This window comes from Phyllopteryx taeniolatus, chromosome 5, assembly GCF_024500385.1.
Source record: "Phyllopteryx taeniolatus isolate TA_2022b chromosome 5, UOR_Ptae_1.2, whole genome shotgun sequence".
Lineage (NCBI taxonomy): Eukaryota > Metazoa > Chordata > Actinopteri > Syngnathiformes > Syngnathidae > Phyllopteryx > Phyllopteryx taeniolatus.
Window position 1 is genome coordinate 33,274,615 of NC_084506.1, and position 22,768 is coordinate 33,297,382.

At 50.2% G+C, this 22,768-nt stretch overlaps 1 protein-coding gene across 4 annotated transcripts; it reads left to right on the top strand.

The window, feature by feature from the left end:
- The first annotated feature begins 113 nt into the window (after nucleotides 1-113).
- nup160 (nucleoporin 160) lies at nucleotides 114-21,339 on the top strand. Of its 4 annotated transcripts, XM_061775157.1 has the most exons (35): nucleotides 114-255; nucleotides 1,569-1,677; nucleotides 2,156-2,366; nucleotides 2,518-2,743; nucleotides 2,833-3,023; nucleotides 3,602-3,844; nucleotides 3,925-4,022; nucleotides 4,154-4,238; nucleotides 4,316-4,384; nucleotides 4,466-4,549; nucleotides 6,663-6,833; nucleotides 6,904-7,003; nucleotides 7,085-7,250; nucleotides 7,324-7,454; nucleotides 9,002-9,162; nucleotides 9,283-9,419; nucleotides 9,501-9,571; nucleotides 9,668-9,830; nucleotides 9,904-9,973; nucleotides 10,595-10,693; nucleotides 10,776-10,904; nucleotides 12,477-12,572; nucleotides 13,710-13,804; nucleotides 13,871-13,967; nucleotides 14,046-14,151; nucleotides 14,711-14,865; nucleotides 14,952-15,012; nucleotides 15,429-15,551; nucleotides 15,637-15,760; nucleotides 16,098-16,199; nucleotides 16,282-16,423; nucleotides 18,945-19,070; nucleotides 20,364-20,459; nucleotides 20,537-20,615; nucleotides 20,712-21,336. In XM_061775157.1, exons 1-35 carry the CDS (start codon nucleotides 165-167, stop codon nucleotides 20,765-20,767), a joined length of 4,263 nt encoding a protein of 1,420 aa, XP_061631141.1. In that variant the 5' UTR covers nucleotides 114-164; the 3' UTR covers nucleotides 20,768-21,336. The 4 variants fall into 4 exon arrangements, with proteins under 4 accessions (XP_061631141.1, XP_061631139.1, XP_061631142.1 ...); XM_061775155.1 differs by having other exon boundaries at nucleotides 9,002-9,419; nucleotides 20,711-21,339; XM_061775158.1 differs by lacking the exon at nucleotides 20,712-21,336 and having other exon boundaries at nucleotides 20,537-20,710.
- The last annotated feature ends 1,429 nt before the right edge of the window (nucleotides 21,340-22,768 follow it).

Genomic DNA, 22,768 nt, shown 5'->3' on the forward strand with positions numbered 1-22,768 from the left:
ATCTACCCATTCATGCTGTGTCTACGCTCGTATCTACGTATTCATACGTGTGTGTGTGTGTGTGTGTGTGTGTGTGTGTGTGCGTGTATATATATGTACTGTCCCTTTAAAAGTTTGGAGCCTAGTCGGCGCGCCGCTGTGACGTCACCTTCCTCGAGGCCAAGATGGCGGCGTCGCTGGGTGGAAGCCTGATGGAAATTTGCGCATTTGAGCGGGAAGCCGTCCAAAGGTTCCGAGAGGTCCAAATCAAACTTGGTGAGATAATCGCATACTTGCGTGGATTCTGTCGCGTTGTGATTGTGGCAAACGCGCCAACGCGCTGAAACGGACAACAAACGCTAACAGCAGCTAGCGGCGTTAGCGTGCTGTGCCGTGCGACTTTTAACAATGTTCTTGATGTATTTATTTATTTATTTATGGAATGGAATTTGCTCGTGTTTGGTCCCCCCACAGCTGCCGAACAAAACAACAAACATTCTTAAAAGAAAAAAAAACTTGTGCAAGTATCACGGGACTATCCCAACGTACTTGAGTGTCCCACTTGCAAGTTTGTCACAGGCGGGAGGAGTTCGCCGAATTATTTATCTGTCATAAATCAGAAGGAAGTCTTAACTGTAAACTTCCAATTTGGGTAGAGTATAAAACGGACAACGCTAACAAGCTTAATGTCTCAAAAGTGCCATCCATCATCACCAAAATGTAGGTGGACAACTCCGCGTATGCCCACTCATCCTCTGAAGAGATTCAAACGATAGCACCAATATTACACATTTTGTGCACGTTAGGGTTTTTTTTTTAAGATTTGTTTGTCAAGTGAACGCATATGAGAGGAAAAGGCTTAACATGCACAAAATCTGTTTGGATATTTGCAGAGGTTGAAGTGGGCGTAAATGGAGATGTCCATATACACGATTGATGTTAAGTGTTTTGGACTGTCCTGTTCTGCGTGAGTCAGAGTTAGTCTTAACTTACTCAAAGAGGAAGTTTCATCAAAGGGGTAGCACTTGGTCCTTCCCCGCCCATACTTCCTCCTAATCCCTTGAGAAGATGTAATCAGTTGAAGGATGACTCTCTTGATGTTCTTTCTTGTCCTTCAAAATGTCCTTTTACCTTCGATGATAACGGGAGCGTCGGCCGTGCGGTCGGCGAAGGGTCACGCGGCGTCTCGGTCGGCAGAAAGCCGACGGAAGTCAACGCCCGACTTTTCGGGTAATTCACGCTCATTTCCGTGAATTAATAAACGGTAGTGCGGTGTTGCGTTATGGGCTGTACGTCCACGTCGTCACCAGAGGATTCTTCAAGCTTTTACGGCAGCCCGGAGACACGGGAAGCTCATCGAAAGCTGACGCCGCACGAGCGGAACCAAACCGACCGACCGTGTTTGCTTCCGGCGCTTTATATCGTAATGCGAAGACACTTAACTTTGTAATAACATGTTTTGCGATATAAAATTATATGTTAGATGTATTTTGGCCCAAACAAACACAAACGGCCGCCCGCCTCTCGCTCGACGTCGGCCCTAGAAAATGGACGGAAAGAGCGGAACTATGTCGATGTGTTGTGCGCAGCTTCGGCGGCCGCTCCGGGAGCTGTGAAATTTGCCGACTCTGCCGGAGCGTTCCACTACGACGGCGGCGGGAACGTGCACTCGGTCGCCGGCAGCAGATTCATCACATGGTCAGGATGCTGCTTCTCATCTTCATCATGATGATTATGTTGTTATCCATAGTAGTATTGTTTTGCTTTTGCTTTTGTTTCGGATGATGATGATTGTTACCATTCTTTTTTCTTTTTTTTTTTTTTTTTTTCTTCTGCTTCATCTTCAGCTTATGATGACCATTGCTATTACTTTTCTTTTCGTTAACACTTTTCTTACCATTATTCTTATTCTTATTTTTCCCTTCTGCTTCATCTTAATGATAATTAGTTTTCTTTTTTTTTTTTTTTTTTCTTTACTTATGATAATAAATGTCATTTTTTTCCCCCCCTTCTGTTTATTATTCTTGTAATTATGTGTCTTTTTTTTCTCTTTTGCAAGGACAACACTTGCTTTTGCCACGGTACATTTTGGCAAGAATATAAGAGAACCTTTTACTTTGAAAGAGTTTCAAAATGTGTCCGTTTGAAGAATGTTTGCGTTTGTCGTTTCGGTCAGGAGCACGTCTGGCGACGCGGTGGAGCTGGTGGAGCGTTGGTTGGACGGCAACCTGCTGAACAACGCCGTCCGGCTGCGCTTCGCACACTGCCGCGTGGTGCCGGGGGGCGTCGCCGTCGCCGAGACCCCCGACGACATCGTCGTCCTCGTCGCCACCGATCGGAGCGTTCATAGGGTGCCGCTGCCGCACCCGAAACGCATGTATCGCAGCGTAAGTACTAGTTGGCTAACACTTAACATTTCTCACCGGCGTTGGGAATATGGAATGGAAAACGTGTCCTTCAATTCCAGTTTCATTGAGAAATGTCCATGATGACACCCAGTTAGATTGGAAAAGCTAACGTGACCGCTGGCATGTTCAGGATGTGGCGACGGAGCTCCACATGCAGTCGGTGTTGACAGACGTGGCCAATCTGAACCTGGAGGACGCGTGTCACGCCGCCGCCATCCCCGCCGCGTACATCCCCGCCGGCGGCCCGGCGGGTGCCGCCGCCGCATGGCTGACCCCGCAAGGGGACGCGCACTACGCCTTGGCGTCGCCCACGGGGGGCGTGGTGGTCGTCACGCTATCCGCAAACGCGCTGCAAGGTGGGCAGCTTCGTACGCGCGCACACAAAGCGACGGTCACGGTGTGCAGCTGATGCATTGTGTGTGCGCGTGTGTCTGCGCGCGCGCAGGGGCCGTGTGCGTGTCGGAGCTGAAGAGGAGTTCCGTGATGCGGCGTTTGTCCGGCTGGATCCCGAGCGCCATGCGCGGCGACCGTAGCGCCTCGGACTGCGTGGCGAGCGTGGCGGGGCGGGCGCTGGACGACGACTCGCTGGTGGTGGCCGTGTGTCACGATCATAAACTGCGCGTGTGGTCCCTCAAGGTGAGCGCGCGCACACGCACGCACGTTCGTTATTTGATCGTTTCGTTCCATTTTATTTGTTTGTTTGTTTATTTATTTTTTTGTATTTTTTTTTGTTTTTTAGTGCATCTGTCGTTGAAAGTAGCAAAACAAAACTTTCCCAAATATGAAAGCAAGACATTTTGCGGAAAGAAAAATCTGCCAATGGAAAAGATTCTTAAAATAAGATGTTTCTTACAATTGGTACAAAACAAATCCGAAATCAAATGAATTCACTCGGTAAGAGAGAGCGTTTTTGCAGCGTGGCGTTTGGCGAGTTGAAAGATTTCAAGATTTCAAAGCGTTCGCTCATTGCCAACTCCCAAATCGCTGTCGAGGGATCTTTAGTGGACATTTTAGGAACTGCCGAGGAAGTAAAGCGGCCAATCCAAGCGCACTCGGCATTTGCTTTTGGGAAATGTTGCCAATTTGAGTGCTAACTACTCATATCGGTTTGAAAATATCAGAATTTCAGTGGCGAATGTCTGCTGAAATGTGGAGCGCCACTTGCGCCACGTGGCCTTTGAAGGCATTTGTGGTGTTTGCGTGCGTGCGTTCAGGATGAGGCGTGCGTGCTGGAGGCGGACACGTTGGACTACGTGCCGCTGTCGGCGGGCGTGAAGCGCGGGGGGGCGGCGGGCGCGGGCCACCGCGTGCGCCTGACCTCTTGCGCCGCCTCCGGCCTGCGCCTGGCCGTGTACGTGGCGACGCCCCGCGGAGGCCAGTTCGTGGTGCTGCAGCTGCTGGCCGCTGACGGCGAGCGCTTCGGCCTGGAGCGTGTCTCGTCGCTCTTCTCCGCTCAGGTGCGGCGCCCGTCGGGACTCTCCGGCGTGACTCGTTGTCAGCGGCTCTCGGTTTGACCGTGTGGAATGTTTTGGCGCAGGAGAATCTGGTGGACTTCGCGCTGACCTCCGCTGACCTTTGGGCGCTTTGGGTGGACGACTCCAACGACAGCGTTGTCAAATACGTCAACTTTGAACAGTGAGACGCTTCTTCGTCCCTCGCTTCGTCCTTCCTGTCTGCGTCCAACTTCCTTCTTCCTGCTTCTTCCGCAACGTTCTGCTTCCTTTCTGACTTCCTCCTTCCTGTCTCCGTTCGTTGTTGTTTGTCAGGAACGAGTCGGGCCAGTGGAATGAGGTTTTTGTTCAGCCTCCTCCCGAAGAGGAAGTCGACATCGGCGAGGACCGCGACCCGCGCGTAAGTCGTCCGTCGAGCTCGCCGCGTCGAGCGAGAAAGCAAAACGTTTGAAAGGGCGCGCGTGTACCGATCGACAGGAGACCTACTTGGACGCCATCTTCTCTCCGCTTCGCTTCACGCCGGCGGCCGTCGTCAAAGCTGTCCAGGTGAGCGCCTGTTACCACGGGGACGGGACACGTTACCGTGACAGCGTGATAACTCTTCATCCGCGTCGTCTTCACCGTGAGATCTTCCGGCGAGGCCCGTGTGTCCTCTCTGACGTGTCCTGGGAGGGACTGAAGAAGGAAGTCACGCTGGCCGTCCAGAACGAGGTGAGCGCCGCCGCCGTCCTCATCATCACCATCACCACCACCGCGAAGCAACCTTCCGTTGGCTTCAATGAACAATGAACGTCCGATTTTCTGACGAGTCAACGTGAAGTACTCGCGAGCCCATTTCAAACGACGAGTGAGTCAATCATTGACTTGATTTGTTGATTTTTGGTACTGGCACCAGATGTTCCATTGTAATGGGAACTAAATTGTTTATGTAACAAGGATTGGAGGAGAATTGTATGATTCCGCCTAAATGTAGCTAATGCTAGCGGCAAACGAGTTAGTTACCTTCGTCTCCGTTATCATCCGGAGGGTCTCGGGACGAAACTCGGGCGCTTCCAGGCAATCCAGAGGGATTTGACTCATTTGACGATTCCGGATTCCATTTAGGATCAGCTGGCAAGCGGCCGAGAGCATCTCTCCACGTGGCCCGGCATTTTGGGCAAAAGCGATCGGCTCGGAGCGTCATCCTTGATACCGCTTATTTCGATGCATCTGAGGCGTCGTTCCTATCGGCAATACATTTCTAGTACCGCAAGTTTGTTTTCACTTTGTCTTCAGTTTCCGCCATTATGCTTGCCTCTTCTCGTTGTCTCCTCCTCCTCCTTCCTCTTCTTCAATCTGGGGGAGGGATGTTCACCTCAAGGCATTGTTGCCCTCTACCGGGTGCCGTTCTTCATTGCAGTTATCCAGAGGCTTGACGATCACACATAAAACGCCCCAAAAAAACAAAAAACGCCACTGACGTCTTTAGATGGCATCGGCGGGGAACGAGTGAAAGGTCAGAGGACAACTCTCTTTCTTGAAGTCATTTCGCAGTGATGATATAGCAGCTATGCAGCAGTTAAATGGATGCATAGGAGTCAGAATGCGCCTTCTGCTTGTTGCATCCGGCAAAACCTTTTTCTGACAGAATAAGTACGGAAGCAATCTTGTCTTTGCAAAGTCGTACGAGTTGTCACCCCGTACCGAAGCACACACGCACGTTAGTGGAACACACTGGAGCCGGGGGCGGCCCAAGCGCCCGGAGAGCATTTCGGGGTGTCGGTGTCTCGCTCAAGGACACCGCAGCCGTGAGTCCGGGGGATGTGGGCGGACGGTCCGGTCGGGGTCTCTTTAACCTCGGTCCCCCACGGTGGCAGGCGATGATGACCTTACATTCTGCCCGTGCGTTCCAAACTCTGTGCCGACCACTTCGAAAAACAACGTGTTTTGAGAAAGACTTGGCAGAAAGCCTCGATACACAAGTGTAGTTCGGCCACCCCTTTTTCCTACGGCTGTCTGGATCTTAACAAAATCTCGCTGCGGCGAAGCGGCACAGAGAAGAGGTGAGCATTTCCTCTTGGACTCTCTTCTGGCTACTATGCACCGGGCAGTGGGGAAAAAAGAGCCACTCAGTACTTCTCAGTACTGTCGTCTGGACTTTTGCCGAGATGACAAGCCGACAGACGCACGGCAAAGACTTTGTGTGCGGCTCCTCGAGCGAGGTGCACACAATATATAGGAATACTGCATCCTGTGTAAAAGCTTGTGCCGTGTCACTGAAACGTACGTGAATATATCATGCGTGCGGTCGTGTTAAAAACCTATTTCAAGCCATGAGTGTATAGTAAGACATGCTTTTGACATAGCGTCGCATGGAGCCCGCGGCTGCGACTTGGCCGCTCGTCGTCGTCACCGTCCGGTCGGCTCGGAAGTACGCCGAGTTCAGTCGGGTGCGGCTGTACGTCGAAATCCTTCTCATCTTCATATTCCGACACGTTGCTCGCCGTTGCGTATAGAGTGTAGCGCGCCGTGTTTGTCAATTGCAACGCCACTTGCGGTGGCTCGAGGAACCGCACCCCGTGTCTAACCGTGTCTCAAGCTTCGGGTATGTTCAGGGAGGGCGCTATACGCAGCATAAAAACCTCATTTTTTATTTTTTTATTTTATTTTTTTTTTATAAGCTAAACTGTAGTTGACAATTTGCTGGGAGTGACGTGCATGTATTACACAACCTAAACAATGCAAATATGAATTTGAACTGAGCCCATAACTGACCTTTAAGGGATGGACATATGAATGGATGATTCAAAGTTGCAGCTGCAGTCAATTTGTGGGTTTGTTTCAGCTCCAGAGCAGCGTGACCGAGTTTGAGTTTTCCCAGGAGGAATATCGCCACCTTCAGGTGGAGTTCTGGTCCAAGTTGTACGCGTGCTGTCTTCAGTACCAGCAGGTTCTGTCCACGCCGCTGGCCATCAGCGTCAGCCCTCACAGTCACATGGCGTGCCTGCTCAAGAAGGTACGCCGCCGCCTTTTTCCCCCCCCATCTCGTTGTGCCAGCTGGAGAGCAGCGTTGTTGTCCTTTTTAGGGTTTCGTTTCCTTCCTGCTGCCTTGTTTCGCCGTGGACCATCTCTACCTGACCTCTGACGACTACTTCCTGTGTGGAGACGACACGCTGCTCGCCGAAGGTAAACTGCCGGCCCATTTGTGTGTGTGTGTGCGCGCGCGCATCTGCGCGTCCTGACGTGTGTGCGCGCGCGTGTGTTCAGAATCGTCAGTGAGTGCGGACGTGGCGACGCTGTTGTCGTGTTTGCGTCTGCTGAGGGACGCCGTGTCCTTCGAGATGGCGGACCACATGGAGAAAGCCCTCCGACACGCCGAGTCGCCGGAGACCAGCGCCGACGTCATCTTGGACAAAATGTTGGCGCACGACAAGTCAGTCGCACGCACGTATGTATTGATGCGGCGATGTCACGTGGTCATCGTGCGTGTCTTGGTGTGTGTGCAGTCAAAATCTGATGGAGGACATCGAGTGCAAACTGCAGGACATCCGCAACCTGTCGGCGGCCGTGTCGGTTCTGCTGAGGGAGGTGGACCTGGAGACGGACTCGGAGTTCGGAGAAGGTCCCATCTTACCGGGTAGGACCTTCCTTCGGTCGTTTATCGACAAGAACCATATTGAGGTCGTCGCGTGAAGTGAACTCGACTCGACTCGCGGCAGTTTGCTTCATGATGAACTTTTCATTAAAAGAGTGGAGCTGCGTTTTTGCCACTCCCAGTTCAAGTTCACTCGAAAAGTAAACCTTAAACAAAGACAATTGCACCTTCCGTCCATTTTCTGAGCCGCTTCTCCTCAGTAGGGTCGCGGGCGTGCCGGAGCCCATCCCAGCCACCGTCGGGCAGGAGGCGGGGCACACCCCGAACTGGTTGCCAGCCAATCGCACTCACATGCACACCTACGGGCAATTTAGAGTCTTCAATTAACGTGCATGCATGTTTTTGGGATGTGGGAGGAAAGCGGTGCGCCCGGTGAGAAGCCACGCAGGCACGGGGAGAAGAACGCAAAACTCCACACAGGCGGGGCCGGGGATGGAACCCCGGTCCTCAGAACTGTGAGGCGGACGCTCTAATCAGTGGTCCCCCGTGCCGCCACAATTGCACCTTGTTTATTTAAAACAAGGAAAATACGTTGTCTTTATTTTTTTAATTGAAAATTGTATTGTTTGTTTGTCCTTTTATTGGGTTTATTAGCGGGAGAATTTGGGATGAAAATGACCAGAATGACCTTTTTCAAGCTAGTCTATTTGTTTTTTTTTAAGATGACCGGATTTCTCAATCATATTGGATATGTTAATAAGCTTTGCTCTGATTGGATTGCTGTTATTCAAATGTACAGTCCCATCCAAAAGTATTGGCATGGCACGGTCAAATCCTTTGTTTTTGTCGTGTACCGAAGACATTTGGGTTTCGGATCAAAAGATGAATAGGAGACAACAGTTCAGAATTCCAGCTTTTATTTCACGGTATTTACATCTACGCTCTGTGCGCATGCGCTGATGTCACGGCCTGCAAGGAAAAATTGACGGTGTTGTACATTTGTAACGCTAAACAATCGAAGTCGATCGAACATGAAAGTGCACCCTTTTCACAACACCTTCAGCGGTGTGAAAGTGTTTGCTTGCTTGCTTTATTTCTTTTTTTGCATGTTTTTTCACACTTCCCCTCATCAAACAAATTTAGAAAGCCAACACAAGTAAACCTAAAATGCAGTTTTTACTGTTACATGGCCCTCTGTGGGGAAGAAGTGGAGCTTGATGAGGTCTGTTCCAATACTTTTGCTCACTTGAAAAGTGGCTGGCTTCCAACAAGTTGAGATGTAAATATCATGTCATAAAAGCGGTCCTTTTTTTGGGGGGTTCTCCTCCTCTTCATCTTTTGATCTGAAACCCAAATGTCTTCAGAATATAACCAGAGCAAAGGAATGGACCCTGCCGTTCCAATACTTTTGGAGGGTTCTGTAAGTGCATGGCTCCTCATTGAGAACGTTCACGAGGAGTATATTCGTCCGTGGAAGGAAACGTTCGGATTCAAGTTGGCGCATTGAAACGTCCACGGCATGAATTAGCTCATTTTCATCAGCCAATCACAGATGAAGTGATCGTGCGTGCGTGCGTGTGTGCGTGTAGGTGCGAGTATGAGTGTGCGTGTGAGCGTGTGCCAGTTGTACTCCAGCGCCACTGCCGTGTCGCTGGTGTGTCAAGCTCTGAGTCACGTGAGCACCACGCGGATGCTCCTCTGCAGGGACATGCTCCTCCTCCTCAAGATCTGCCTGCGCCATGAACAACCCGTACGTATACGCGTGCGCACACACACGCGCAGGGTTCTTCCTGGCTCAAATGGAGGCAGAGGCGGTACCGTTCTGATCGTACGCACATGCGGTGTTAATGAAAGTAGCTGCGTGTGTCAGGTGTTGTCAGGCGGAGGGTCTCAGCTGCTTCAGATCCAACAGGAAGCCATTGTGCGCACGTCTCAGCTGTTGTCGTCCTACTTCCTGCTCAAGCACGTCAGTCAGAGCATCACCGTGACTGTCGCCGACGACGCCATGTGAGTGCGCTCGCCTCTTTGGACACGTGCACGTCGCTTCTGCTCGTGACCCTTCGCCTCTCCTCACCCGTGCTCCTCCAGGGACGCCAATCTGCAGCACCTCAACGCCTTGCACCTGAATGACACCCACGCGCTCACAAACTACAACACAGGTTACAAACAATACAACTTCGCTCCTGTGTGTGTGAGTGCGAGTGCGCGCGCGTGTAAAACATGCTCCTCGTGTGTGCATGTGTTTCCGTGTTCAGCGGTGAGCTGCCAGTCAGCCGTGGAGATGTTCTACCAGAGTTGCGGCCGCAAACTGATCATCCGCCACCTGTTCTCCCAAAGCGCGGCAGCAGGCGGCGGCGGCGCCGTCGTCAACTGGAGCGACATGATGGCCAACGTCGTCCAGCTGCTCGCTCAGCTGCTGTATCCTCCTCGTGAAGATTGACGGTGTCTTGACGTGACAGGTTGTTAAGGGAACTTAACTGCCGCGTCCCAGCTGGCCCAGCAACCCGACGTTCCACTTCCCAGAATGCCTCATGGCCAACTGTCAGTACACGCAGTTGCAGGTCTGTACAGTGCGATGTCATCACCGCACTGATGACATCATCAGTCACGAGGGAGTAGGGAATTGAGTGAATGATGCTATACACACACACACACGCACACCCAGTGCTGCACAATTATGGCCAAAATATTAATCCTGAGTATTTTGTTCAATATTGCAATCACGATTATTAATAGGGTTGGGCATCGTTTGGGTGTATTAGCGGGAGAATTTGGGACACGCTTCTCGAGGCAGGACTCGCGCTCATAGTTCCACTGAGTGACTGAGAGGCTAGCGCAGCAGGGAGTGCCTGGCTCGCGTGTTCTTTAGGTAGCTTCATGAAGGCTTAACCATGCGTTCTCGACTAGCTTGAGAAAGTGCTTCATATGCAGCAGGGCCGTGTTTTAAATGTCAAAAATTGTGGCAGCCAAAATCGCCATCGCAATTCAAATTTAACCGTGCAGCCGTAGCACGCACGCACGCACGCAGACCTTGAGGAACGCGTTTCTCCCTCAGCTGCTGCGTTGTGAACGTTGTGCTGATTTTTCTGCTCCCGAATCGCTTACACAGCTTCTTTAAAAAGGTCAAGTTTTTTTTTTTGTGAAAGAGAGAGGAAGTCCACTGCTTCCTTTTGTGGGTGCAGGACTACGTGCGTCTGATTGGTCCGTGGTGTCAGGTGAACGTCGGCTCCTGCCGTTTCATGTTAGCTCAATGCTACCTAGCCAACGGCGAGGGTCACAAGGTGAGCGCGCACACAGACGAGACCACCTCAAAGGTGGTTAGCGCTTGCCGTGACCTTCGACCTCTTCCTGGTTTCCCATCAGGCCTTGCAGTGTTTCCAGGAAGCCATCACCGAGGTGGAGAAGGAAGACTTTCTCATGAGATTGACAGGCGCCGGTGACAACCAAGCCGCTGAAGCCGCGTGCTCGCCCGCGCTGCATTACTACAACAAGGTTTGTGCCAAGTCTTTTGGCAAATCTTTTTCTGACAGAATAAGGAAGGAAGCAATCTTCTCTTTGTGGGTTTTCATTACAAGGACAAAAGAAGTCTTTGCAAAGAGAGGGAAAGGTACAAGTCTTGCGAGTTGTCACCCTTCACTGAAGTCCAAGCAAACAATCACCTCCGTTATGCGGAATTGAGAGAGACGGAGAAGAAAATGAAAGCAAAACGATTATCTTTGTCCAGCTGCACTCAATTCATCTTTATCAAAAAACAGCTAGCTGTCACAACATGAAACGACAAAGCATGTGAAGGTTATATGAACTCATAGAAGTCATATTTGGTACATATGAAACATACATTTTCCAACTCACTGCGCGACTGCAAGGTTCATGCTAATGGACTGCGATCCAGACACCCTGCGGAGGAAACTCGTTTGGGCCGCTCGTATCCGGGATCTCGTTCTTTCGGTCGGTCGGTAGGTGAGGGGAGGAACGGAGATCCACCGGTAAATCGAGAGCTTCGCCTTCCGGCTTTCTATACACTCATGGCTTGAAATAATGCGGTGCCAAGATTTTTTAACACGACTATACGCATTATATATTCACGTACGTTTCAGCGACACGGGCGGTATATTGTGTGCACCTCGCTCGAGGAGCCGCACACAAAGTCTTTGCCGTGCGTCTGTCGGCTTGTCATCTCGGCAAAAGTCCAGACGACAGTACTGAGAAGTACTGAGTGGCTCTTTTTTCCCCACTGCCCGGTGCATAGTAACTCCAATAGAGTCGTAAGTATATACAAGGAAATGCTCACCTCTTGTATAGCCGCTTCGCCGCCGACGGCCGTAGGAAAAACAGTTGGCCCCGACGCCGGTTTCGGCCTCTCCCGAACGACACCCGTGTATCCGATGCTTTCTCAAAACACACCGGTTCCAAGTGATCGGCACAGTTTGGAATGCTCGGTAGGGAAGCCGTAGCCGAGCACGTTTCTTCCCCTGTCCAGTGACTTTCTTGTCTGAACCATTTGTACAACCCGATGCCACAATAAACCATCGCGACATCGTTAAATCACACGACGACAAATCCGACGCCGAATGAACAGGATGTTTGGCTCGTGTGACGTCACAGCGCCGGAAAGAGACGAAGACCTGAAAGCGCGGGAAAAAGCAGAAGGCGCATTCTGCATCCTATTTAGCCATTTAACTGCTGTATGTAATCTGCCATGGATGTAAAGAGGTTCTAAAGTGATCAAGAAAAAAATGTCAAGCTTTGTCCTCTGACCTTTAAGCACAAGATCCTGAAACTGCTTAAACTTGAATGTCACTTGAGGCACTTGGTGTTTTTTTTGTTGTTGTATTTATTATTTGCGATGTACTACCTTCCTTGAAAAGTGCTTGTACTACCACATATTTGGCCACTGGGTATTTGTATTTATTTATTTTGACAAAATATGTGTTTTATGAATAAATGAAAAACAAATCAATTATTTCAAGGATATATGTAGTTATTGGGATATACAATTGTGTCCGAATTGCACAGATGTAGTTTGTGCTAATGCTAACAGACTGTGTGTGTGTGTGTTGTCAGGTGCTGCGTCTGCTGGAGGATGTCGGTCTACCGGAACTTGTCATCCAGTTAGCGACGTTAGCGTTAGCGGAGGCTGTCAATGATGTCAGCAGTCAGGTGATCGCACACACTTACTGACGCAGGTTGGACACAATGATTGCAGCGGATCAGGATGAACTTTCTTTGAACGCTCCAGCTTAATGGGTCATACAGGGGACAAGTCCAAGTGGAAACACTGAAGACAATCGAGCAGCGAGCTTCCATTCAAATTGGGAGGGCTCCGCTCGCACGGCTTTCTCAAGGCGTTTTCCATTTATCTCGCCAAACTGTCAGACAAGACTGAAATGGCAACAGGCACATTTCCTTTTCACATTTATTTGTGGTTTTGCTTTGCATGGAAAAAAGTTCGATCCGTCTGTACCGTAAATGAAAGTCTTTTGATTCTACAAGTTGGGACGTTGTTAAACATAAATACAAAGAGAATACAATGATTTCCAAATCCTCTTCGACCTTATTTAATTGCAAACACTACAAAGATGTTCGGATAAACTTGATTGTTTTTAGCAAATTTGAACACGTTCCAAAAAAGCTGGGAGAGGGTCATGTTTACCACTGCCTTACGTCACCTTTTCTTTGAACAACATACTAAAAACGTTTGGGAACTGAGGACACTCCTTGTTGAAGCTTTGTAGATGCTCGATGTACAGCTTCAGCCGTTCAACAGTCCGGGGTCTCTGTTGTCGTATTTTACGCTTCATAATGCGTCACACATTTTCAATGGGAGACGGACGGGTCTGGACTGCAGGCAGGCCGGTCTGGTACCCGCACTCTTTTACGACCAAGCCACGCTGTTTTAACACGTACAGAATGTGGGTTGGCATTGTTTTGCTGAAATAAGAAGGGGGGGCGTCCATGAAAAAGACGTTGCTTGGATGGCAGCATATTCCTCCCACATCCCAGAAACATGGGTCGATTGAAGACTCTAAATTGCCCGTAGGTGTGGGTGTGACTTATGTGCCCTGCGATTGGCTGGCGACCAGTCCAGGGTGTACCCCGCCTCTCGCCCGGAGTTGGCCGGGACAGGCGCCAGCACACCCGCGACCCGCGTGAGGAGAAGCGGTGTAGAAAATGGCTGGATGGATGACCGTGGGTCCGCAAGAGAGCGACGAGGCCTTGACTCGGTCCCGACCCGGCCCGCCGTCTGACGACGGGCGACTGGAACTCGATGAGAGCACGAGTGTACTTTGTATGCAGGCGGCCTTGTGGACCAGAATCTTCAAGCATCATCTGGACCTCGGGCACAACACTGAAGCTTACCAGGCTTTGATCCAGAACCCAGACTCCAGCATGTAAGTACGCACACGCGTGACACACACACGTCCATGTTCTATGTGTGTGTGTGTGTGTGTCTCCAGGCAGTTGGACTGTCTTCGGCAGCTGGTCGTGGTTCTGTGCGAACGAGCTCAGCTTCACGACCTGGTCCGCTTTCCTTACGTCAACCTGCACGACGAGGTCAGACCCAACGAAAACGCCAATCAAATCCGGCGAGAGGTCGAGTGACCGCTAGCCCCGCCCCTTCTCTCTCGTCAGGTGGTCGCCATCATCGAATCGCGGGCGAGAGGCGTGGACCTTCTCACGCACAACTACTACGAACTCCTCTACGCCTTTCACATCTGCAGACACAACTACAGGAAAGGTACGCACACGACCAAGCAAATTCTACTTTGGCTCAAGCGTCTTGATGACACGTCTCGGGTCAGGTTTTGGGATTTTGTTCCATTTCGGGCAAAATTTGCTCGGGTGCTAGTTCTGTTGCCGTTTTCGGGGTGTAGAGGAGCGGTGGACATGCTTGGGTGTGAGGCCTTCTTGGTTTTGTAGTGGACGGCATTTCAGATGGTGGCGGCAGAACGGTTTTGCGGCATATTTTGCAGATGACCGTCTTTTGTTCTACGTCTCGCTAGCGAAAGCCGAACTTGCACCGGCGCTGCGTTTCTTCCTGAATGCGTCGTCTTTCAATGAACTCGCCGGCTCTCTCGCCTTTTTTTGCTCTCTACGCTTTTGTCTTCCCTTTCCTGCTACAAAAAGTGTTTTGTGAAAGAAGAAAACCTTACATGAGGATTATTACCTGATGTTTGTTTCATACATCTTATGTGGAACAACCCGCGATATATTGAGTATATTGGTTATATCCCCCACTGCTACGCACCCACACATGCTAAAGGTGTGTGTGTGTGTGTGTGCGTGTGTGTGTGTAGCGGGCACGGTGATGTTGGAGCTGGCTCTGCGTTTGAGTCGTGAGGTGGGTTCCGTACGCAGCTTGAAGAAGCAGGTCAACTGCTTCCTGGCCGCCATCAACTGTATGCGCCTCATCAGACCCGAGTACGCGTGGATGGTTCTGCCCGTCCCAGAGGTGCACGCACGCACGCTACACACGCACGCTACACGCGCACGCTACACGCGCTCGCTCACCAAATGTTTGTTTTTCCTTTACTGCAGTCCGAGCGTCCGGGAACGTCTCCCAAACGAAATTCGGACGGAGAGTTTGTGCCCCCCCCAGGTCAGAGTTCACAGCTGCCGATCAATCCCAAACGGGCGTCGCAACAATTCCTCTTGAGAGATGTGAATCCCTTCCACTTTTGAGACATACAGTACAAACGTAAAACCCAAATAAGGTTGCCAGGAAGGTGGTAATGCTAACGCGCTTTGTTTTGAATTGTATTCGTTCCGATGTCTTACAATTGCGTCAACGCTGCCGAGTTCGAAATGACTCGCCGAGCGCCAATCTGGCCCAGAGGCAGAGACAGAAACATGGCAAATGTAAGTTGGTGGTGGAAAATAGGAGGGCAAAATTGGCTCAAGGAGTTGAGTGCCAGTCGACCAGGAAATGAAAGCGATGATGTCATCAATTAGTGAGCTGCGGTCACGTGAACGCCACGTTGACGGTGGCGCGTGATGTCACGTCCTGTGTGTCAGTGAAGCGTCAGGTGGAAATTTTGGAGCTGGGCGACCTGGAGAAAGAATTCACGATGGCCGAGTGTCGACTGGCGCTGGCGCGACATCGGCCGCGGGCCGCCGCCGCCGCCGCCGTCGTCGCAGGTAGGCGGCCGTCCCCGTCCGCTCTGGCTTCCGTCCTCTTCCGCCCGCCGTTAATCGTCGCCGTCGTCTGCCCCGTTGTGTTGAGGCGCCGCGGACCCGCGCGAGCTGCTGCGCCTCCTGCTGGACGCCGCCCTCTTCACGTGCGCCCGGCGGCTGTGCGACGTCTTCGAGCTGCCGCCGGGATCCCTGTTCGATGCCCTGACCTTCAGGTGAGCTTCCGATCTTAACGAGGCGCGTGACGGTTGATGCTTTGATTTCTTTCGATTCATTATTTGCGTGTTGTCACGATTTTATTGTGTTTCTTCTCGTCCTCCGGCGTCTCGTCACGCGAGTTGCGTTCAGTCGCCGCGGTTACCATGACTCAGTCAAGTCATGGTTTGCCCATTTGTTGATTCTATGAAGGAAATAGCAGTCGGGGTGCGTTCTCGTCCTCGTTTGCGCGTCCTTCTCCACGTCAACGTGTCTAAACACACTCGCGTTATAGCATAGGAAAAGCGCGAGAGGAATACTTTGGATGATGATGGGATGCGCGCTCTGTGTTGTCAGGTGCATCAAGCTCCAGTTCGGTGGCGAGGAGGCTCAAAACGAGGCGTGGCCGTGGTTGGCGGCCAATCAGCTGCCGTCCGTGGTCAACACCAAGGAGTCCAGGTTTCCTCCCGTCCCGTTTAGTCGACGTTCGCCAAATGGCGCTCCGCCGTTTGCTGACCCGACGCGACGTGGCTTCTTCCAGCGCGGCGGACGAGGCCTGGCGTCTCCTGTCCTGGTTCCTTTCGGAGTTCCCGGCGTCCGGCGCCCTTCACCACCGCCGGGTTCTGGTCCAGCTGCTGTCGCACGGAGTGCCGCCGCCCGATTGGCTGCTCAAGTCCTACAAAGTGCGCCTCTCGAACCCGGCCGGCATGGCGCGCACTTAATGCTCTGATCGCCTTTCAGCCCCGCTATTGGCCCGACAAAACTTCCCGCGGTGCGACGTCGTCCTCCTCGAGCGACCGTTTGGCCAAACACTCGCACGCTTGCTTCTTTTGTGTTTCTTCCTGATGGAGGAGAACCCTAACCCACGTTGCGCCTTTTGGGCTGGACTGAGCTTCGTCTCTTTTCGACGGACGCTCTTCTCAAATGTCCGGGCGACGAAAGAGACAAACGCGTCACGAGTATGCTATTCTGGGGTTTTTTCAGACTTGCAGCGTTAAAAAGAGAGAGAGAAATGGCCGAGTGGTATCGTACAACCCTAATACGGTGGCGTTGAAAAGGATTGGCGCACTTCTCAAATAATTAGCTCACTTTAATGTTAAAGATCATCAAACAAATCTTGATTTGCCAAGTCTGTCCCAAAAACACACTCGTCTCGAACTAACTCGTCTCCGGGAGTCGGAGCCGCTCGGGTCGATGGACAGAGAACAGTCACCGAGCAATAAAGGGCTGTCGGTCGCCCGCTTCAGGTCCCGGGAGACCGGAATTCCCAGGAACCCGAAGGTCTCGACGGTTGACACGAGGCGGCCGGACAGCGTGAGGGGGCAGCTGAAGAACAGGAACAGGATCCTCGCGTAGGGGCCCTGCACTGTCGAGGTGTTCTGGGATGAGGTGCAGTCCCGTGTTGACGGCATCGTCCGCAGACCTGTTCGCTCGGTAGGCAAACCGCAGGGGGTCTTGAGGTGGTCCGGCACGAGACGTTCAAGGGACTTCGTGACCACAGAGGCCTGTAGTCATTCAGACCCGAGATTGCAGGTTTCTTGGGGACTGGAATGACGGTGGAGCGTTTGAAACAGGATGGAACTTCGCACGGTTCCAGAGATCGATTGAAGACCGGAGCGAGCCGGTCCGCGCAGACTTGGAGGCGGGATGGGGACACGTGGTTCATCTTTTGTTGTTGGAAGATGCGTCTCGCATCCTGTTCGCGGATGATTAACGGCGCAGAAGTCGGTGGAGTGATTGTGGTCGGTGGTGTGGGGTGTGAAAGGGTCCATTTTCAAATCTGCAGTAGAAGGTGTTCAATTATCAGACAAATACAAGCCGAGTGAACTTAAAACGTTTTGAAATAGTGATTTTGTTTATTAAGGAGGGGGGGGGGGGAAACAACGATTCAGTTACCTGGCCCTGTGTGGAAAAAGTACTGGGCCCCTAAACCTAAGAACTGGTTGGGCCATCCTCAGCAGCAGCAACAACTGGAATCGAGCGTTTTCGAGAACTGCCAGTCTTTGGTGTCTGTGGAGATATTTTGGCCCATCCTTCCTTGCACAAATGGAGGCTTTTCCTGCATGAACGGCCTTTCGAAGGTCACGCCGCTGCATTTCAATCGGATTCAAGTCCGGCCTTTGACTAGGCCATTCAGAATTGACTTTGCGTTTGTGTCTTTTGGATGGGTATCCTGCTGCAGAACCCACGTTCGCGTCACAAACCGATGGCTGAACATTCTCCTTCAGGATTTTCTGTTGCAGAGCAGAAAGCAGGGCTCCATCAATCACAGAAGGTTGCCCAGGTTCCGAAGGAGCGAAGCACCCCAAGACCCTCGCAATGTTTGACTGTTGCTATGATGTTCTTTTTCTGAAATGCTGTGTTACATTTACGCCAGACGGAACGAGACGCACACCTTCCAAAATTGAGCTCAACTTTGACCTCGTCGGTCCATATAATATTCTTCGGAAGTCTCGTTCAGATGTTTGTTTTTGTTTTTGACGAACCTTGATGTTCTTTTTGGCCTTGGAAGTCTGCCACGGATGCCATTTTTGGCCTTCAGTCTCGTGCTTGTTCTGTCATGAACTCTGACCTTCACTGAGGCAAGGGAGGACTGCAGTTCTTTCCAAGTCGTCCTGAGTTCCTTTGTGGCCTCCCGAACGAGTCATCGCTGTTCTCTCGGGCTAATGTTTGTAGGCCGGCCGCTCCTGGGGAGGTTCACCGCTGTTCCGTGTTTTCTCCACGTGAGGATAATTGCTCTCCCTATGGTTCGCTGGAATCCTCAAGCTTTTAGAAACGGCTTTTGGAGCGATTTCCGGACTGATAGATGTCAATGACTTTATTTCTCTACATCGTGCCATTTTGTTGCAGCTTTTTGAGATCTTTTGTCGCCACAGATTCCGTTTACGTGTTTCGTTGATCGAACGGGTAGTAATCGGTGACAATCGGGATTAGCCGCAATTCCAGACTTAACAAGGGGAACAATTTCCTTTTGACACAGGGCCGCTTTTGTTCCTTAATTAATGAAAGCATTTAAAAACAGCATTTTAAGTTTACTTGGGTTATATTTGTCATTTCCATTTGTTTGATGATCTTAAACATTCAAGTGGGGAAACTGTGCACAAATCTAAGAATTTGAGAATACGTTTTCACGTCACTGTATGTAGATGAAAAAAACAAAACAAAAAGCATAACACGCACACCCTCATGTCTTGTGTTGCACAGGAAGTGGACCCGCCAGCTTTGCTGCGCCTCTATTTGAACTTTGACCTGCTGGACGCCGCGGCCGAGCTGGTGATGGAGTACGTGGATGCGCTTCTGGGACGCGGACACCAACACTTTGGCATCAAGGTAAGACACGCTAGACGGGTTGCGCGACTCAAGTCGACCCAAATGAGACCAAAGTGGAGTTGCTGTTGACCGGTTGCTGACGGCGGCGGCGGCGGATACTTCTGGAATCGAGCGCAAGCTCAATTTAACAGATGTCGCCTCTTACGGACAGAAAATGGGCTCCGGTCGGACCCCCCGCCGCAATCCACAGGGGGAGAACGGGACCCGAATTTCCGGGTCGGCCGCGCATACGAAGGCTAGATCCGGCTAACGGACGCGGCGGTCGTGTCTGGTGCGGCGACATTGCATCAAAGGCGATGCGAGGACATTAGCTTAGCGTCGCCGTAGGCGCGCGGCTCACGTCTCTACCGATTCACATCTACGGCTTTTGTTGACTGGAGCGAGCGAGCGCTCGTCGTGTTATAGGCTACGTGTACCGCTCTTGCTGTTATTGGTACAGTGAATCGCACAGTTTTGTTGTCGTCAAACTTTAGGACATCCAATCGTAACTGAGGTGAGAATAGGAAGCGCGCAAACCTCGCGGTGAACAAACGCGAGCCTCGACTCGGCGCGTGACGGTCGCTGGGAGAAAGTTGCGTCGGCGATACGAGTCCCCGGTAACCGGGACCAATTAGACGCTGAGAGGGCGAGAGCGAGAGCTTGCTTGCGGTGTGCTGCGGCATTTCCCCATTGTTGCGACCGTCTCTCACACACACACACACGCACGCACTATAACATACACTCACTTCGTCACACACTGTAACACTATCGTTCGTAACTCGTTTAGAGACCTTGTTGGACTTCAAACGGTCCAAATCAGAATTTCAGCCTCTCACCAGTAAATCTTCTCCGATTTGCGTCGTCTTCCGTGAAAGCAGAGCGATTCGCTTTGTGTTTAATCAAAATACATTTTCAAACATCTGCTTTGACTTTGGAAAACAATGATCCACGTTTTCTGACAGATGTTACGGACCAAACCAGGAACTGAATCGTTTGTTTGTCACTTTGAAATAGTCCAGTTTTTTTAATAAAGGGATGAAAACTTAAACAAATGCTTATTCTTATTATTCCAATTCATTGATTAATTGGAGAAAATAATTGCCAGATTAGTCGATTAAAACAAATAATTCAATAGTTACGGTGCGAATAATGACCACCCAAAAATGAATTAAAATCCTTTTTTAAAAAGAACCCCTACCACTAGAGGGAGCCCACGTACGCCCAGCATTACTCCTAAGCCATTACTTGGTGAATCGTCGACAGATTATTTTGGACTCCCAGACGATCACGTGAGAAATTTGTTTTTGCGGTCAGGCGCCTCTGTCGGCGCGTGGTCCGAGTGTGTGGCTGCCGTACACGCCCATCGATCAGCTGATGGCAGCGCTCAAGAACACGCAGACCAACCAAGCCGTGAGTCCTCCTCCGCCACTTCCCGTTCCCGTGTCAGCACTTCCTGTTGACGGTACGCCGTTTTGCTGTCGTTTCAGCTTTACGACAAACTGGGTGACAAACTGGCCGCCTATCACAAGATGGTGGCGCAGGCCACCGAGATCCGACTCGCCAATCGTTAAGTTTGTCCCTGAAAAGTTTCAAATGTAAATATTTTTCTTTTATTTTTTTCATGGCAGATGTTGAGAAATAAAATTTGTTTGCCTACTGCAGGATCTGCAATTTTGTTTTCACGTGAAATTTGTGAAGACAGGCCGCTAATTCGATAGGAGGAGCTTTGCTAGCGAGACACCTGAGGCCTCCTGTACAAAAGGTGCGTACGCACAAAAACGCGGCGTACGCAAACTTCAGATGTATCAAGAGTGAAATGTGCGGTGCCTCACGCCAACTTCATGGCTGGCGTAAGCACGTTTTGGCGACACTTAGAAGGGATCCTGGGAAACTGTTATCACATCAAATCTGCACATCAGAGACACGAACAATTAGCACTGATGAGCAATTAATGCCCAGCAACATTTGATTTCAACAATGTAATGGAGGGAAGGACTTAATGTGTATTTAATGAATCCCTGGTATTTGTGAGGACCCCTATTAATTGATCAAGGTGATCATTTATGCTGCCTATTGCACTCACAATCGCTTCTTGTGACTGCAGCACATGCACTGAAAAAAAAAGTCCTTTGAATTCCCTTAATTTGAAATGTACATTGGTTGCACATGATTCAATTCTCCTACAAAAAAACCCCATAATTTTAACACATTTTAATCATGTGTAACCAATGTACATGTTCAAATTAAGTATATTTTTTTCAGTGTGCGTCTCCTGTGAATTAAAATCATAAATTAAGTAATCAAACAGGAGTCACATTTTTTGATATGCTGATGTGCTTCTATTTGAATTGAAAAGCTTGATTACAAATACCACACACGCAACATTTCCGCATGAGCCTTTATCTCCCAGGGCTGAGTGGTTAGGGTTACTGTATGAACACATTTGTTAGGAGTTCTAAAAAGTCATGGTATTAACCTCGTGGGGTGGTCCGAGTCAGTCGCACGTGAGAGCAGCGATCGCAGCGACTCTCGCCTCAAACGGGGTGAGGCCCTCCGTGCCGGTTCCGCCGCCACCGTCTTCCGCTTCAACATCCACCTTAATGTCTGACCACTTTTGTGTAGTTCAGCGTGTGTGCGCTATTCTGTCTCCACAGCATTGACAGCCGCACACGCGGTGTCCGATTCACCCCTCTTACGCTTCTTAATGTTCCGGCATTAGGAGGACAGCCTGCCAAAAGAGGATTTTCTTGCGCACCTCTACTTTATTGAGTAACTTCACATTCAGAAACAAATATTTGTCTTCATTACCTCTCATATTTTCTTTTTTTCTGATCATGCGGATCTCAGGTACAGGGTTCATTGAAATCTGATTTGCATGTTTAAATGTGGGCAGGGAGGGGTCGCCTACGCAATTCTACGTTGATTGGGATGTAAGAAGGAAAGGTGCTTGGATTCATGCGTACGCACAGATTCACACACTGGATATTTTTGTGCGTATGACATTTTCTGGAGTTGAGCGTACGCCATGTTTCAGTAGGAAATCTTTGTACATGAGCCCCCTGACAAGTTCAACTTGCTGGTTGCCACGGAGGCGACAAGCTCATTGGCATGCCTCGGTCACTTTGGGAGGAAATAATGATTTGATCTTTGACTAATTTTGTAAGTTTAGTCACTGACAAAGAGGAGCAGTCTATCATTTGAATGGTTGGTGTATTTTAACACGGAGAGACAATATCAAAAAGAAAATCACAAGAGTCAAATTCTTTTCCAATTCATTGAGGGAAAGAGTATTTGAGCCCCAATCAAAACATGACTCAGTACTTGGTTGTTGGCCAACACCAGTTGACTTAAGATGCATGTGATATGGTGTTCTTTCACTAATAAGTTCGATAGAAACACTATAGACTTTAATTACTTACTAATTATTGGAATCACTTATAAGAACACAGGTTATAGGAACATAACTCAAAGGTTCTTACAGGTGTTTGGACACAAAAAAAAAAAAAAAGAATCCCACCGCACCACTCGACAGCACTGCCTTGCTCATTTTCCCACATCCTGGCCTGCCCTTTTCTGTCCTCTTGGTTAGTTATCAACATAATAATAAAAACACAATTTGAAATAAGCAGAGGGAATATTTCAAACTCCCGTTTCACAGCAAAACTGTTCCAGCACAAAGGCATACAGATCTACCATTCTGCAAGGCCATGCAGCTGAAC

Excerpts from the sequence above, each read along its gene's own strand:
- nup160 (XM_061775155.1), top strand. The coding sequence starts at position 165 with ATGGCGGCGTCGCTGGGTGGAAGCCTGATGGAAATTTGCGCATTTGAG. Across the intron at positions 256-1,568 it reads AGAGGTCCAAATCAAACTTG|CTTCGGCGGCCGCTCCGGGA; the intron begins GTGAGATAATCG and ends TGTTGTGCGCAG. Across the intron at positions 15,013-15,428 it reads AGAGTTTGTGCCCCCCCCAG|TGAAGCGTCAGGTGGAAATT; the intron begins GTCAGAGTTCAC and ends CCTGTGTGTCAG.